The sequence below is a fragment of the Taudactylus pleione genome, unplaced genomic scaffold, assembly GCF_031769625.1.
Source record: "Taudactylus pleione unplaced genomic scaffold, aTauple2 ptg000268l, whole genome shotgun sequence".
NCBI lineage: Eukaryota > Metazoa > Chordata > Amphibia > Anura > Myobatrachidae > Taudactylus > Taudactylus pleione.
In genome coordinates, this window is record NW_028284670.1 from 3,975,422 (window position 1) to 3,995,000 (window position 19,579).

At 38.2% G+C, this 19,579-nt stretch overlaps 1 protein-coding gene across 1 annotated transcript in view; it reads right to left on the reverse strand.

Moving 5' to 3' along the window:
• Window positions 1-11,121: 11,121 nt before the first annotated feature.
• LOC148513902 (alpha-2,8-sialyltransferase 8E-like) overlaps window positions 11,122-19,579 on the reverse strand; it is a 70,037-nt gene continuing 61,579 nt past the window's right edge. The window contains exon 6 of the mRNA XM_088481323.1: window positions 11,122-11,586. Coding sequence (XP_088337449.1) covers window positions 11,127-11,586 — 460 coding nt within the window. The 3' untranslated portion in view covers window positions 11,122-11,126. The remainder of the gene's footprint in view (window positions 11,587-19,579) is intronic.

Sequence of the window (19,579 nt, forward strand, 5' to 3'; positions counted from 1 at the left end):
TTAAGAATTTGTCATTTTATTAATTAATTAAATAATTAGATCAAGCCCTTAGCTGGGACATATTATCCCAGGGTTAATGCAGTAGTCAACCACGATTGACATTGTCTCACAATATTTATACATTATTACAATAGTCAGATTATATGCCCCTTATATGCCCACTACCATTATCAGATAATAGACAAAGCTTATTCTTTCTAACTCCTCCTTGACAATCAGAATCGAAACTGAATTCTTTTTGAGTGATACTCATGGAGTGCTGCATCCCATATTTAGTCTGAATAGTTTCCCCAGCACAAGGACACATATATGGGCATGATTTCATTCACTTTGTTAGATAAACAGTTTCCCTAGGGAGCGGCCTTAAAGACACACACTCATTTCCATTTAAATCTGAGTTTGGACAGAGAAACAAAATGGAAGTACCAATGCCCTATTAAATCTCATGTACTGCTTCATTATACAGCATAAAGCATATGTAAATATGGAATTATGTAAATTAGCCTTCGACAGCTCCACCCTTAGATAAGCAGATTAATTACATGTGCTATATCTCATCTCCATTTTTTTGTATGTTTTCATTTTTTTTTTATAAGTAGCCATCTGAATACAGCATAGGCCAACTACAAAGATAATCAGGATTAAGATTTCAAGAATAAACTTTGTCTGTACATAAAATATGTTAAAAAACATTTCTAAACTTGAAAATCAAAAACTAGTAACTAATCATGATCATCATAAATCACTTTAGAGTCTTTATCATAATGTATTCATAGAAATTCCTCTTTTATAGTGTAAGCCTCATTTATGCAATTGATAATAATGGTTTCTTCATCTGTAGTATTATTGGTCAAATAACTTCAACATTGAATTTCAAGATTTGTATAAAAAGTTCGATAATATCCTCCAGTATGTACAATTAAGCAATCAATTATGTCCGGTGTTGTAGTAATAGTTCATTCTTGAATATTTTAAGTAAATGTCCAACATATATGAATGTCTTATCATATAAAGTCAAGTATCATTGTCAATAGATTTGTCCAGTTCAATAATTTCATGTTGATTATACAAATATTCCCAGTTATCATACGTAAGGATGTTAGCAAAGTTGTTTCCAACATGATGTCTCACTGAAGTATCAATCAGAGAAATTTATTTTTATTCACTGGATCAATATCTCTTATAAAACGTCTGGCATCCTGCAAAAGAACTTATCACAAATTATTATGAGTTATAACATAAAATCATAGTATCAGTTTGCCTGAAAAGGAAATATCTTCTGAATTAATTGGCAATAATTTGTAAGCATACTTTCCACATAGGTAATAAAGATTATCTGGTAACAAGAAAATAACATCAAACGGAAATATCATGGTAGTAATTAGCATTCCTAATATGTCTGAACTATATGATCTGTATCACTATTTGGAACACTCAATATTGGAACTAATCCCTAGCACTGTATAATCAAATGCCTCATTGTAAGAATACATTGTACATAATAAGCATCTAGTTCTTTAAAAATCTTCCTTACATTGTTCATTATAGCAGGGAACTTAAGGTTTGTACACAGTAAAGTTTTTATTACAATATTATGACAACATTTTCTACTTGTATTGGATTAGTAAATATTCCTGTAGTTATTCAGATCTGATGTGTAGTCTGCTTCATTTCATATACTTTCTTATTAAAACAAAATAGAATACGTTCACTTACATATGGAAATAACATAATTATTAGTGGTTTTGTTAAGTTATAGTTATCAGTAACCCCTTTTCCTGTTTACAACTTCTTTCACAATTCTCACTTGTTTTTATGTTAATTATCTTAGTATTTTCAGTATATTTCAACTCAAGAATGGTTCTGGCACAAATTCAACAATTAGTAGCATTTAATACTTTACCCATCAATGAATATTTTTGTAGAATTGGATACTCTTTTGAATAATATCCATACACCATAGTATACACCTTTCTTCTGGTTTAGTACAGTAAATGCAAATTCACTTTTCAATAGATGATAAATCAGACTTCTGATACCGATCATTTTCCCTGCTTAGAAAAGAGGAAGGAAAGGACTTATTGAATAACCCCATCATCCACACTACTGGATGTGTAGTCATACCAGACCATGAACCCTTGCTCGCCCTCTCTCCAAAATAAAAATAAGTCTCAATGTTGCAATAAACATGATTGTTTCCATCACGCAGCTAAGAAAAATTATGCTTCCGTTGTCATCAGTCTATATCATAGTCTATTGTGAGCAATAATCTCCATCTTGATTGAAGAGTTCTCATAGTCTTATATCACAGTCTTTATATCAGCACTTGAGTCTGAGAATAAGTCCCCTTTAAGCTCGATCTCTCTCTGACCTTTTTCAATGTGAGCCATGAATCCAGGTGTCCTTCTCAGCAATCTTTATAGCTGTATCTGTTATCAGCTTAGCCATGCCAAGGACTATCCCATCTTGATCTGTAAGGGAACCAGAATGTAACAAACTTCTCATCATACCATCATAGTCTCTAGACTGTATTTCATCTTCTTCATCAAATGCTGATGTTAGTTGAATATCATGTTGAGCTTCCCCAAAAATCTTCTTGTTGTAGCTGCTTAGACAATTGTATAAAATATTGAACAATCAAATCATGTTGTAATCTTAAATCAGTCTTTGGTTTAGTAATACATCTTGATTGTAGTTCAAAAAATTAATAATAAGGAGAGAGTGAGATAAGGCTCAGGTGTGATTCTATTACTATGAAGCACCAAATGTAGGCCTTCAAACAATGCCATTCCTGTCTCTTTTGTAAGTTTAAACTCATTTATTTTTCTATAACACCATTGTGTGTAACTTTCATTTTATTCCCATCATTTCACTTATTTGAAAAACTTCCCCTGTAACTTTCAATAACACTTACAGTAAGCAAACTATACCTTATATACAAATTCCTCCAAAATCTCTTCTCTTAGCATTATGGAGATATAAATTCAGTAAACTCCAAGAACATGCTAACACTATATTTTAAAATATCCTAAAACCTTAACAAGAACATACTTTAATCCTCTTTTTCGACATGCTCCTCTCCTTTCTAATCAACATACTCCAAATCCTTTCATCGACATACTTCAATCCTTTTTTAATCAACATACTTCAATCCATTTTTTTTCTTCATTGGTAACTGAATAAAATCAATTATCAATAGTACTTTGAAAATGTTTTAGTAGGTACCATTATCTCTACATTGTTTATCAACCAAATTACATAAACATTCACATTTTCACTTTATCTCTGGCTCGAGCATACCAGTAAGATTGTACAATGTGATTCATATTATCTGCTCTTAAATGTACTAACCCATGAACATCTCTATAAGGCTTGTATTAATTTCAATTCTACTCAAATACCCATTATCAACTTCTCTTGTAACAATGCTCTAATTTCCAGACATTGACCTTATTGTGAGAAGTATTTTCCTGATATTGTCTTAATTGGTTAAATGTGATAATTCTTAAACACCATCAACTGAGTTTCTATAACTGGTTCATCATATGTACTTAAAATTACCTTTCATACTAACCTGTCAGCTAATATGTTACCCATGAGAATAATATCAATCTCTTTAGTTTGTACCTGACACTTAATTACTACAACTTATTATTAGTAAACATATCGCTTCTTTCAGTTCCTTAACTGTTTGTACATGTAAAATTATAGTTCCCAGAAGCTATGCGGTAACCCTTATGTTTCCAATTGCTATAATCAATACTGTACATCACATTCAGCTAACTACGTTGAATGTGGTAGTCACTGTAATGCATTCCCTGTAACCAAAAAAAACATTATGTATCTCTGTAACAGTTATCATCAGTAAAGAGAACTAAGTCATGATTATCTAATGAAACTTCCCATTACTGAATAATATTTTTATATTTCATTATTGCAAACATGTTCATTGTCTTCCTTTTTCCTCATCATTAACCATAATCAACCATATTCCTCCCTGTTGAGGATAAAGAAGATCAATGTAGCACACCTGAAATTATGACATATGTAAGATTGATATGAGTCTAACATATTATCCCCCATCAAGAAAAAAAATCTGGCTGTAAGAAATGTTTAAGTTGAGCATTATTAAATATATGAACAACAGTATGTAAAACCAATAGATGCAATTCAACACTTTACAATTAATGCCACCCTTTAAGGATATAAATGTCTTCGAGATGGTGGAAAACAACGTCCTGTATATTTAAAATTATCAGTATATAGTTGGATTTTGTCCCATTAAACTTTCAACTTGCTTCTGCAAAAGAAACATAATTGTTTGTTAATATCTCTTATTGAAGTTTAAAATAACTTTGAATATAACCATAGCGCACTGTTAGATAAGGACTGCGTCATCTGTAAGAACATAAAAAATTGCAGATTATTTTGAAAATATTGTAAACTTTTTCAGAATATATCCTTTTGCTTTATTAAAACATTATGTAGATACTATGTATATTTACTAAAAAGTATGTTTCATAACCTTCTTTTATTAGTACCCTGGCTGAGGTACAAACGAAACCTATGATGCAAGAATACAGACACAGTATCATGTTCTGAGATAGTTAAAGCATTTCTTTGAAACAAAACTTCTCCTCCTCCGGGCAGCTTTTTCTCAGTCTGGGAGGGGTATAGAGAGAGAGTTAAACTCACACTGACGCACTAGGTACACAGACAGAGTGATACTCACACTGACGCACTAGGTACACAGACAGAGTGATACTCACACTGACGCACTAGGTACACAGACAGAGTGATACTCACACTGACGCACTAGGTACACAGAGAGAGTGATACTCACACTGACACACTAGGTACACAGACAGAGTGATACTCACACTGACGCACTAGGTACACAGACAGAGTGATACTCACACTGACGCACTAGGTACACAGACAGAGTGATACTCACACTGACGCACTAGGTACACAGACAGAGTGATACTCACACTGACGCACTAGGTACACAGACAGAGTGATACTCACACTGACGCACTAGGTACACAGACAGAGTGATACTCACACTGACGCACTAGGTACACAGACAGAGTGATACTCACACTGACGCACTAGGTACACAGACAGAGTGATACTCACACTGACGCACTAGGTACACAGACAGAGTGATACTCACACTGACGCACTAGGTACACAGACAGAGTGATACTCACACTGACGCACTAGGTACACAGACAGAGTGATACTCACACTGACGCACTAGGTACACAGACAGAGTGATACTCACACTGATGCACTAGGTACACAGACAGAGTGATACTCACACTGACGCACTAGGTACACAGACAGAGTGATACTCACACTGACGCACTAGGTACACAGACAGAGTGATACTCACACTGACGCACTAGGTACACAGACAGAGTGATACTCACACTGACGCACTAGGTACACAGACAGAGTGATACTCACACTGACGCACTAGGTACACAGACAGAGTGATACTCACACTGACGCACTAGGTACACAGACAGACAGTTTCTCACTCTGAAAATATTGAAAGAACAAGTTAAACAGTTTGTCATTACAAAAGTTTACAATCCTGCTCTGAACATAGGAAGTATATGGGATCATGTTTATTAGACCCCTCTAATATAGATGAAGTATCTACACTCTTCTCATCTCATTCCTAATACTCCACAGAAACAGCACTGTCTTCCTATCCAAACACTATAATCCCTAGGTTTTCAAGAGACATCCCTTCTTGATTGACATCCTACTTATATAATCGCTCTTATACTGTGCACTTTTCTGATTTTACCTCCATTCTTAGCAAACTAATCTGCTCCTTTGGTTTTCAATATCATCTGTATGCAGAGGATACTGAAATTCTCCCTATTCCCCCCAGATTTGTCACTAACTGCGCTCATCTGTGTCACTGTATATCTCTCCACCATTACATCTTGGAATGTCACCTTGCCACCTCAAAATTACTGTATCCAAAGCAGAATTAATTATATATCTACCAGTCAACAATAGTTACCATGCTGATATCCCTATAACCATTGACAACTTGATAACTCGACAATCACCCTCACTTCACAAGCTCGCTGCCTTGGTGTCATCGTTGACTATAAACTGTCTAATGTTCCTCATATTCAATCTGTCTCTAAATATTGTTAAATACATCTAAAAAAAACATAGCCAAAATTCAACCATATCTTACACAAGACAATGCAACAAATCTATCACATGGAGTCATTATTTCCTCATTGACAATTGTAATAGTCTCATTATTGGTTTTTCCTCACTATACGGCATTTTGAATATAGCTGCGAGGTTGAACTTTCTCACCAAATGTTCAGTGTCTGCTAATACACTATGTCAGTCTCTCTATTGGCTGCTGGTCTTCTACCGTATTCAATTTAAAATACTTACACTCACGAATGACGCTATTAACCAAACCAAACAAACATACATCTCTTCACTTATATCCAAATATCTTCCAACCCAACATCTCTGTTCTGCACAAGATCTGTGTCTGTCCTCTCCTTGTTAAGTTGGCAATTATGTTAAAGTATTGTTCTTCTCACTCCAGATATTAAAATGCTGTCCTATTACGTTATGCATCATTCAACCTAGCCTTAAAAAGTCCCTTAAGCATGTAATCATGTGGAATCCTTTATGATTAGCTGCAACTGCCTCAAATATTTCTTATTTAGTCTACTATAACGTAGCATTAAACATTTGGCTTATGGTCAGTAATAACATCAACACTATTTATATCAAAAATCACATTTCTCTAAAAATTAGCTGTTTCCAAACTTTCTCTATTGGTTTATGTAACAATGATAATGTAATAAATCTATAAGCCTTTATAGTTCTCTTGCTTTTGTAAACTCTGTCTTTTGTCTGAGACATTCTGAACGTATAAGCACTTTTCTTGGCAAACAATAACGTAAACTCTGCCTGACTGTTTTTGAGATACTGTGACAGCGTTTTGTTTCCCAGATACTAAACACTATTTTAAAGATTTCAAGAATATTTTTAAACATTACAGACACAATTATAGAAATAGCAATAGCAGCTGCAGTCTGCCATTGTGTCCCCAACAACATACATTTGTTTAAGAAAGACATACTTTACGCACGCGCACGGGCTGATCTCTGCATTTAATTTAGAATTACTTATACCTATTATGTAAACATTACAAATTCACACTTTATGCTGCACTTTTTATTTCCATCCACTGGAATACACATTTTATCATCTCTTATCATTTTAACACTCACCAAAGAAATGCACATAGTCAGAACAAGCTTTCTATGGTCACCTGTTTTTCTCCAAGCAAATACAAACACATTTGTATTACCTCTTGCCACACGTCTGTCTGTCGAAAAACAGGTACATCTCCACATTTCATACATTCATAATTCGTACATTCTTCACTACACAAATATTACTGAACTGTAGGTGATCAGTCCACAGTTTAAAATTATTAAAGCATCTTAATACAGTTAACTCTATTTTTAGCAATATTACTTAAATGCAACAACACACAATATATAAAATCATCTCTGAGTTCGACTTTAGCTAAACCACCTTCATCACGTAGTCACCCATTTCCTCTCATTACATAACATCTCGGAGCACAGAAACATACATATATATATATATATATACACATAATGTATATATATAATTAATTCTGATACTCACGAAGATTTTGGAGATTGGATGTCCCAGCTGTTGCCCAGACAGCAGGTACAGCCACTCCTCTCCCATTGTTGAGGTAGTGAGGAAACCTGACAGGTGCACAGGTAGATGATGGATGTTGTAAAGTCGTAAGCAAGTGCCTCCAAAACTGTCTATGTTACCTTTAACCAGGTGTTGTACCATAATAGGTAATATTCTCCAAACCAGTATACTTAAGAATTTGTCATTTTATTAATTAATTAAATAATTAGATCAAGCCCTTAACTGGGACATATTATCCCAGGGTTAATGCAGTAGTCAACCACGATTGACATTGTCTCACAATATTTATACATTATTACAATATTCAGATTATACGCCCCTTATATGCCCACTACCATTATCAGATAATAGACAATGCTTATTCTTTCTAACTCCTCCTTGACAATCAGAATTGAAACTGAATTCTTTTTGAGTGATACTCATGGAGTGCTGCATCCCATATTTAGTCTGAATAGTTTCCCCAGCACAAGAATACATATATGGGCATGATCTCGTTCACTTTGTTAGATAAACAGTTTCCCTAGGGAGCGGCCTTAAAGACACACACTCATTTCCATTTAAATCTCCATGGACAGAGAAACAAAATGGAAGTACCAATGCCCTATTAAATCTCATGTACTGCTTCATTATACAGCATAAAGCATATGTAAATATGGAATTATGTAAATTAGTCTTTGACAAAAGGTGTCATATATCTGTTGGAGTGTCCTTGTGGCATACAATACATGGGCCAAACCAAGAAGAAACTCAAAACAAGAGTGGCCGAACACATTTATAACATAAAGAAAGGACTCAGCACTCACAGCATCAACATTTTCTGGACTTTCACAACAAAGATCTAAGAGGTCTCAAGTTCTTAGGAATTCAAAAGGTAAAAAACAATTGGCGAAGAGGAAACATAGTTAGAGCACTCAAGAAAAATGAAACTCACTGGATTTTCCTCCTTCCTCCAGCCCTCTTGCAAAGCTGTGTGTGACCATCCACAGCTTGTGCGAGCGGCCTGGAGATGGTCGTGATTATCGCAACCATCAGGCTTGCGACGAGACCCTGTGGTAGGGTATCGGCTCTGGCAAGCCCGAGTGGACTTCCTGCTCTAATAGAGCAGGAGGTCCACTACTGACATCATGAGTGATGTCAGTAGGGCAGCCCACAAATGCCAGGTATTCGGAGGAGGTGCATGCAAAGTGGGGGACCGTCGACCCACTTGCAAGAGCTGCGCACTTGCGAGCGGGTCTGAATCAGGCTCTAAGTGGACTGTATTTTTATAAAAACAATTAAAAAAAAAAATTCCAACAAATATATATTTTAACATTACCACATAATTTTTAATTTATTTAGATTTATTTATTATTTATTTATTTATTTATTTTATTTACCTCTTTTCTCTGTCTTCTTCCAGCATTCAAGTAACAAGGTCCTACAGAGGCATGTGGTTACCGCTTTTTTTGACAGGTCACTTCCTGTTTTTTTCTTCCTATTTTTCACATCCTGTTTTTATGGAACAATAAAGTTTTTACCTATAAATAAAGTAGCATGACAGAACATTTCTATCCTTGACAAAAAAGCCGCAGAGCTTCAAAATGCTTTGGATACCAGTGGGCAAGAGCATAGCAACCAATGGCCATTGCATATGGCAGAGCACAGCGGAGCGGTCCCAGCACAAAACATCATCAAAACGGCAGCAAAGCCACAAACAGCCAGACCATGAAGACTGCCTCAGCTGAGACCAGACAACACCAAGACATCAGGAGGTGTAAGGTAATTTTAAGGTTAGTCACCGCAAACCTGCACTAATACTATCTGTGGATGTAAAATCCGCAAAGCGATCTAGTCACAATTAGCCCCCTATTTTCTAAAAAAACTATAAACATTATGTGCCTTTATATGCTGGATACTATGGCCCTCATTCAGAGGTGGTCGGAGGATGCAAGCGATCGCTCAGAAACTGGGCGGACGCTTTCATCCTGACCGGCCGCCTCTGTTTCGGTCGTTAGGCTGTGGGTTTACACCCACAGCGCTAACGACCGCTAGGGTGATGGTCACGATGGTCATAGACCATCGCGATCATCGGGGCTTACGACGAGACCCTAGGGTAGGGTCTCACTTGTTGTAAGCCCCGGAGAGCTTCTGGCTCTGTCAGAGCTGGAAACTCTCCACTGACATCACTAGTGATGTCTGTGGGGCCTCCCCCAAATGGTAGGCATTCCCATGGGAACGCCTCCATTTGGGCTGCCACCCCCCCGGCCCGCCTTATAAAACGGGGCGAGCTGTCAATCAACATTGACAGCTCTCCCCTTTTGGAAAGAGACCCGCTACGACCAGCGCTGTCGGTCGAAGCGGGTCTCACGCATGCGCATGAATAAGCCGGCTCCCTCGTGCGCATGCGCATTGCACAAACATTGAGGCGGCCGTGCGGTCGTAGTCTGTACGGCCACCTCTGAATGAAGGCCTATCTGTTTTTATTTTTATTTCTCCTTTTCAATTTTCAATTATTTAAAATAGTTTTACCCTTCAATTTAAAAGGTCTATTTTTTCTCTTTTCTGTTTTATTTACACACACACTCACATTTACTCACACTAGCGCTCATTTACCTCTGTTTTTAAAACTTTGTGGAACAATACAGTGATAATTGAGCGCCTTTATACACTCTCCAGCTGTAATCATCAGGGAATTTACAATGCAGTACCACTGACTGGGGTAAATGTCTCTTCTCCAGTTACTGTAACACAAATGGGATTATTCATCTTTTTGGACTATTTTGGATAAAAGTCTTTAAGTTTTAAATACAATTATGTTATTTGTCAACAAATGTTTAATTGATTTATGCACTTGTATTGTTATCTATTTCTATGATGTTATATCACATTGATAAACTATTGTATAAAAAAAAGTTTTATCAATCCAATTTTGTGCCTATATAGTAACCTCAGTCCAAATATTTTTTTTCTCACTGTAAAAAAGGGATACATATGTAGATTTTCAAGGTTCCTAAAAACCAATGGTTTAAATGGAAATGCAGAAATGACAGTATGGAAAAATGTAACTAAGTAGAATTTAATACTCTTACATCAAAGCAGTAGGAACAATGTCAGTATGGTATATCATGATATACTGTTCTACATCTATTGTTGATATCCCACCTGGATACGGTGCATTGGGCATCAAGACGGATGTGGCAGGGGCTTCAACTGTCTCCAGTAGAGTAGGAAGGTGATATTTTAATTTATAGTATGATAAATAATAAAGTATCTAATACATTTTTTTTCTTGTGTTTGAGAATTATGCTATCTAACTTCATGTGTTAGTTTTCCTCTGCATGTGAGTGCAAAAAACTAACTTAAGCAATGACACATAATTACAAAATACGTTAACATGGCCCCAGGTTGAGTTGCAGAGATCCTTTACTGTGCATCTGTAAGTACTGGTAGAATTCATCAGACATAGAGTGGAATCCGGGCTTAGGAAGAGCATTATCATAGTAGTGGTGAGGGATGACAATTCCATTAAGATCTTGAGAAAATGGCCAGAATCCAAAAAGTGTCACTGTCTCGCATAGTTCAATGGCGGCGCTCACCATCATGAGCCCAGATGACATTCGTCTGAACTTGAGCTTCTTGTCTTTCCAGTAAAGAGTCAGGTTGGCAAGATATTGTGGATTGAAGAACACAGCTCTGCTGGTCATATCAAAGTCTTCTAGAGTGTAGAGTGTCCTAAAGGAGACAGCAGTGTTCATTGAATAAGAGAAAGCTGGCAAGAGAACAAGTGCAGAGCCATAAGTTTGCATTTGGTTTATAAATGGCTTCCTCTTCTCTTGCAGGCTACCAAACCTAAAGAAGACAAATAATTATATTAGACTTTACACAATACTCTTAGATTCCAACACAGATCCAGCTTTATGTATCAACAAATGACTCTTAGGGCCAAATGTAATAGGGAGAGAGTTTAGAAAATGTGAGAGTAATCTCACACTTTTTAAACTCGGCCAATGTAAAATATTGTCTGAGAAGATTCAAACTGACTGAGCTGATCATTTTCTCACCCTCTTCCATTACCTCACTTCCCACAATTTCATTATCTATTGACGGCACAACTATCTCCTCTAGTCCCAAAGTGCGCTGTCTTGGAGTTATGCTAGACTCCTCCTTCTCACCACACATTCGGCACCTCTCACAGTCCTGCCATTTCCATCTCAAAAATATTTAAAGGGTTAGGTCCTTCCTTGCCCTGGATGCTACTAAAACCCTCATCCACTTGCTGGTCATCTCCAGATTGGACTACTGTAACCTTCTCCTACTGTAGCTGGCCTCCCAAACTCCCACCTCTCTCCACTACAATCAGTCCTCAATGCTGCTGCTCGGCTCATCTTCCCCTCCAAAACTTCTACATCTGCCTACCCTCTCCTTCAAGCCCTACACTGGATCCCCTTCCCCTATAAATGCCAATTCAAGGTTCTTACACTTGCCTACAAAGTCCACCCAATCCTCTCCAGCTTACATCTCTAACCTCATCTCTCTTCACATTCCTGCCTGTCCACTTTGCTCAACAAATGACGCTGTCTCTCCTGCCAACTGATTACTTCCTCCTACTCCCGTCTCCAAGATTTTCCCCATGCTGCTACCTATCTTTGAAACTCTCTTCTTCTCCATATCAGACTCTGCACCTCCCTCTCACTATCAGACTCTCCACCTCTCTCTACAAATCTTCAAGTGGGGTCTCAAGACCCACTACTTCATCAAGGCCTTCCAGCTCTCATCCTAACCAACTTCATGCTCTTTCCTCCCTATCTTCCCTTTCTGTCTCACAACTGTCTGTCTGCCCCTTACCTTTAGAATGTAAACTCTCATTATCAGGGACCTCTTCCCTCATGTGCTACTCCTTACACTTTCTTCTACTCCTTACTTCCCACAAGGGCACCTAACACTTGACTGCTAACTCCCTGCTGCTTATTGTGAGTGTTTTAATTGCTATTGCAGCAATGTATATAATCCATGTCCTTGTCCTGCACTGTAATGTACTGTAAGTTACTTTTTTCTTGTTCACTTATTAGTTTATGTAATCTGTAAGCAGGGCTAGATTAAGGTCTGTGGGGGCTCCTGGACAACAAATGTGTGGGGGCCCCTATCAATAAAAGTTTTATATATATATTGCAATATAGTCGAGGCAGGGGTCCCTCTCCTGGGGTAGATGGTCACTTTCTTACACACAGCAGCCTGGAAACAGCACACCAGTCCAGGGTTTTTGTGTAAGCTGGTTGGAACCAGTTTTATTGTGCAAAATAAACAAACACAAACACAGTACTTCCAGTTAACACAGTGTCTCTGAACAAACCTCAGTGTCTGTTCAACCCCAGGGTATGTGAGACACTGAACCAAAACCTAACACAGCTTATCTGAGCCACTTCCAGGTGCATTTACTAACCAGCCTGCTCTCAGACTGAAATGACCAACACCTGGAATGGCCTGAGGATGGAGCCCCCCCTTCTCTTCTCACATCCACACCCCTAGAACCCATTATCCGGCTTTTACCCAGAGCTGACACTTCTGGTCAATTTGGCATAACAGACTTTTCCTGGGGATTTTAAAACACATATGACAGGAATCTGGGACACACAAATATGCCATCCCAGACTTCTCCAGTGCTTCTACCACTATATATATATGTAACAGGTATCCTCTTTCCTTTATTTGTTACAATAGACCTCTCTATATTTCTTTCCCTTTAGTGCCTCCTCCCAAGTCTTGGATTTTCTTATGCTACACCTGGAGTGGACTTGGGAACACCCCTGAATGGTAAGTATTGGTTTTGTGTCTTGGTATACCTTAATTTCAGACTGGTAACCTACCAATGACAATTATAAATATACAGTAGCAATTATTCACTTCACTATAACATCTATGTTTATACTCAGAATTACACACAAATTAGTTACATAGTTTATTTTACTGCAACTCTCTGTTCTGCTGAATATGAATTCAGTTAATGAACAATGCAGTAATCATAAAATTTTTGGAATAACATTTACACATTTATCAATTAAGCTGAGCATTAGTTCATAATATCTCTCTATACAAATGACATACTGATAATAACCCATTTTCTTTAAAGCTTTAAAGAGATTAGCCCTCTCATATTCTGTTCTTAAACTCCCCTTATTAGTCAATGTGAATGGCCATGCTCGTTGGTGCACATGCTAGTAGATTAATATGCATTTAAGTTCTGAAGTCTTGGTTTATAGGGAATTCCTAAAATTAGTCGCTTCTCATCCAATGGGCTTTAGTAGTGATATGTAACAGTCTGTAGAGTTAGCTCTTATAATCTTTGATGCATTAATAGCAATTGTGTATGAATATAAATATAATAGGCAGGAGTCTATGGTGTCTGAGGGCCAGACGTATAATGCTGAGCTGGTGCTGGATGTTAGTATAACTAATTTCTCCATATATACATATCTGTAGTATTATCCAATAGCGCTTACTATAATATTCTGAAGTATTGGTGGCCTGAAATAATGTAGTAGAACTTTACTTTGCAGGTAGTCTTTAAGCTAATGTACTATTGGACTGATTTTAGACTTATCTCTGTCTCCTTCTTTCTCTTCCACAGGCACAGCAGCGCTGACTAGACTCCTCCGAGGTGCTGGGCTTCAGACCCTCTGGTTGGCTGACTCATGTTTCGCCTTCTCAAATCTCAGTTATAGGCAGCACTCACTCTCTGGATCCTCCCCCTAATTATCTAACTGTGGTCACCTCAGCGTCTCTCCTTCAATTAATTCCTGGTTTCCAGCTCTCCAACACCAGGCACAGCCTCCTCTGCTCAGGTAAGCAGCCGTCACCCACTTTCTGAGATCTGCTCAACCGCCAGCTCCAACTGTGCCTTTACAAACTGTCAACGGCACCCCTTCAGTGCCAGGAATACTGCAATAGTCCACAGTCCTCTGAATAAATGATCCCACTGTTAAACCTGTGCATATACATTACATTACAGTAGCACACTAAACATATTTATAAATTATACACAACTATTAATATACTATTTACATGCTTATAGGTGCCTATTTTATTATTGCAAGGTGTTATATTCTCCCCCTGGTGCTCAGGTACTGAAACAGATGTATTATGCATTTTCAAATACAGAGCACCAATTTATTTATTTTTTTCATAAAATGACCAGTATTCTAAATTATCCAAACTCTAGTAAACACTTCCAAAATAGGGCCATGAATTTACAAAATATGACTGTATTACCCTTGGTACTTCTGCCGGTAATCCTTACTTTTCATATGTAAATATCATAGAAGGCTTTCGCTCTCGTACTGGACGTCACTGAGAGTCCTCACTGGTTCCAGATAGCTTACTATTTCTGAGACTGTTGGTGAATCATTTGATAGAGATCCTTCTATTACATCCCAGAACTTGACATTCTCTCCACATTTCTACTCTCTGTAAAACCATTAGATGGGTCTACATCAGGGTCATCTATATCATGACCAGTCTGGTGATTATACTTTTCCAACTGAGCTTCATCATCTAACAATGGGAGTGAACTATCTCTGTAATAATACCCTCCAGTATTATACTCATAACTATCCTCCCCAGTATCACCATTTTCATTATATGGGGACGCGCATACAGATATAGGTTGATGTCTACTTGTTCTGTTCTTTAAGCGAATACTTTCCTTCTCACTTGGCTGTTGAGTTTCTTTACTGGGTTCAGGTAAATTAATTTCACGGCTGATAGGTAAAAGATGTTGACGATGATATGTCACAATAGGTCCTGATTCATTATCCAATTTTAACCGATAAACAGGAAGGTCTGGTAATTTTTCAACAATGACATATGGTTCCTCCCTCCATCTGTTCAATAATTTCTTCCTTTTAGCCAATCCTAGTTGTCGCAGTAGCACTCTGTCTCCAGTTTTTAATGCATGCCCTTTTACGTTTATATCATAGTAACTCTTGTTTCTTTCTCTGGATTTCTGTGAAATTTGACTAGCAAGTTGATATGCTTCCTTTAGCTCCCTTCTTAATTGTTGTACATATTTCGTATGAGGTTGAAAAGAAGTGTTGTTAGCAGAAACCCCCAGGCTCACATCAATGGGTAGACGAGCCTCACGCCCAAACATTAGTACATAAGGGGAGTACCCAGTTGATTCCGTTTTCATGCAGTTGTACACATGCACTAGCTGACTCAAGTACCTACTCCACTGATGTTTGGCCTGAGGATCCAGTGTACCCAGCATGTCTAATAGTGTTCTATTAAATCTTTCAGGTTGTGGGTCACCTTGGGGATGGTAAGGAGTTGTATGTGACTTGGTTATCCCACAGCATGCACAAAGCTCACGGATCAATTGACTTTCAAATTCTCTGCCTTGATCAGTATGTATTCTTGCTGATAATCCATAATGGACAAAAAACTTGTCCCACAATGTCTTCGCTAAAGTAGTGGATTTCTGATTTGGGGTTATATAGGCTTGAGCATAACGAGTAAAATGATCTGTTATGACTAAGATGTGGTACTCTTTACCCGATGGCCCTTCAATAGTAAGAAAATCTAGGCAGATTAGATCTAAAGGCCCTTGACTAGTAATATTGACCAATGGGGCTCCATGCTCTGGTAATCTTTTCCTCAATACGCAATATCCACAATTCTTGCAATGCCGATTTACTTCATTATCCATGCATGGCCAAAAGAACTGATCAGAGATCAACCCAAATGTCTTATCGGCACCTAGATGGCCATGTTTGTCATGAAGAGCCGTTAAAACTAGAGGCCGATATATCTGAGGCAGTACCAATTGGAGATATGCCTGTCCATGGGTTTTTCATCATCTTCTGTACATTAACCCCCTTTTCACAGTCAACTGCCTTCACTGCTTTAATAATATCTTTGACTCTTTAGAGAGGGTACTGGGATCAATTAAAGGATGTTTCTTTTGGATTATCTTTAACACAGGACCAATTACAGGATCTCTCTGCTGCTCCAATTTCATTTGCTCATAAGATATTTTAGGTAATCCATCCAATTCCATAGTACTAAGCCAACAGTAGACAGGAGGAAGGACTTTTTCGGAGACACCTAAGTAACTTGCTGTTGCTACACTTGTTCCACTGTTACTTTACACACACTGATAGGTGCTCCTAATTGAAGAGGCAGGAACTTCCACCCATTCATCTCCTGATTGACCTGGGATACGGGAAAGGTTGTCAGCATCTATATTGCTCACACCTGTGCGATATTTTAAACTGAAATCATAAATGCTTAAAGCGGCTAACCAGTGATGTCCTGTGGCATCTAACTTGGCACTGGTATGGGTGTAAGTCAAAGGGTTATTGTCTGTATGTACTTCCAGCTTGGCTCCATATAGATAGTCATGCAATCAATCAACAATTGCCCATTTCAAAGATAAAAACTCAAGTTTATGTACAGGATAATTTCTTTCGCTAGTAGTCAATCCTCTACTTATATAGGATACTGGGCGAAGTCCATTCTCATGCTGCTGATATAGTACTCCCCCTAACCCATCAAAGGAAGCATCAATATGTAATATATATGGTAACTTTGGATCAGCATAAGCTAGCACAGGAGCTTTAGTGAGGCTGTCTTTTAATGCTGCAAAAGATTTCTCACAGACATCTGTCCAACGTTCCCCAAACTCCTCTGATGATCGATAATAAACTTTTGAAGCAACTCGCTCTTTCAGTTTTTTCTTGCTCACAGGAGCATAACCCTTGGTTAGATCGCTGACGGGCTTAGCAATCTTAGAATATTGGGGTACAAACTTTCTGTAGTATCCACAGAAACCTAAGAAGGATCTGAGTTCTTTCAGCTTCTTTGGTCTAGGCCAATTCATTACTGCCTCCACCTTTGATGGGTCGGTGGCAATTTCATCCCTGCTGACTATATGGCCTAAGTACTTGACAGATGACTGACAAAATCTGCATTTATCCAAGGACATCTTAAGTCCTCTGGACCTCAACCGGTCAAACACCTTGATGAGACGTTGGTTATGTTCCAGTAAAATGGTTCCAAAAACAATTATATCATCTAAATAAACAATCACTTCACGATAATTCATATCACCAAGTGTTTGCTCCATGGTTCTTTGAAAGGTTGCTGGAGCTCCCTTAATTCCCTGAGGCATCTTGAGGAATTCAAAGAAACCCAATGGGCAGATAAAAGCAGTCTTATTTCTATCTGATGGATGCATGGGTATCTGGTAGTATTCGCTTCTCAAATCCAACACAGAAACCCAACTGCTGCCTACAAGACAGTCAAGTGCTTCCTCTATCCGGGGGACGGTCTATTGGTCAGGAACTGTGCGATTGTTGAGTGTTCTATAATCTATGCACATTATTATCTCTCCTGATTTTTTTCTTGCTGCAACAATTGGTGAAGCATAAGGACTTTCTGAGTGTGTTATTACATGCATCTCAATAAAATTCTTCAAATGTTCCCTCACATCCTCCAGATCAGCTGGAGCCAGTCTGCTAGATCTTTCCCTGAAAGGGGTGGTCATTCAATTTGATGCAATGTTCAACCCCTGTGGCTGTCCCAATGTCCCATTCTTCCCATGAAAAAACTTGAGGATGCTGAATGATCTCTTGTAACAGCCAACTCTTATCAGAAAAGGAAATGTCACTACCAGCAAAACAAGTTTCCAATCTGTCAGTCTTTGATGTATCTGCGTCAGTAGGATTCATGTTTTTCATATTTAGACTAAAGGACAACATATCCATACCCAGGGTTGTGTGGACATCTTTATCCTCTTGCTGACACCAAAGAGCCAGGCACTTGAATAAATGAGTATTCGTTCCTACAATTATAGATACCTCTTCTTTATCTCCTGGGGAGTCTGGACATACTGAGGCAATCATTAAGATTTTCTCCATCATGCTGGTTGAATTTTCAATGAACTCGATGTTCACCACTACATATCCTAAATTGAGGTATTTGTGTTCACTTAGTCCCCAGATGGTAAGACCTATGAGAAGTAGGGATGTGCAGGCTCGGTTCTACTTGGTTCCGTTCGGTTTTTTTTACCGAATCTTATTGGGTATCAGCTGTCACGAGTTTTGGATAGCCAATAAGATTCGGTATAAAAAACCGAACGGAACCGAGTAGAACCGAGCCTGCACATCCCTAGTGAGAAGTAGTATTGGGACATCAGATAAATACTTGCGGTACCAATGCTCAAAGATTACTGACACTTGCGATCCACTATCAAGCAGAACCATGCATCGATTTCCATTCACTACAGCTGTCACCAGTGGAGTAGGTCCTGTCAATCCTTCAGGTAGGATACTACACCATCGGGCACTCCCCATCATGCAGATCTTTATGGTTCGGAGGGTTTGTATGGTGTTCCCGGACTCCCCATCATCATTTCACCAAGCTGCTAAACTTTGTGATGTTACCTTACCAGCGGGTCTTGGTGAGTTCCACAGCTGTACACAATTGGCTGCAAAATGTCCTTGTCTAGCACACCTGAAACAGCCTCTTGTTTGGAAATACTCTCTTCTCCTCACAGTCTCACGTCCCCCATTCATCTGATACTGCTGATTGTTGTTCATTAACTTCTCATGCTGTAGAACAATCAATTTGTCCATCTTCTGGTTCTGGTCATCCATCAATTTTATACACTGCATCTCTATCTCAGTGGTCTCTGGCCCAGGCATCACAATTTTAATCTTTCTAAGGGCCTTTTCCCTAGTTTCAATCAGTACCTCTTCTTGCTTGACCTCCTTAAAAAGTTCACTTAAAGTTGGATTATTTACCCTGTGGGCTGAGCAACGAATCCTTTGAGCCACTGTGTCAGATG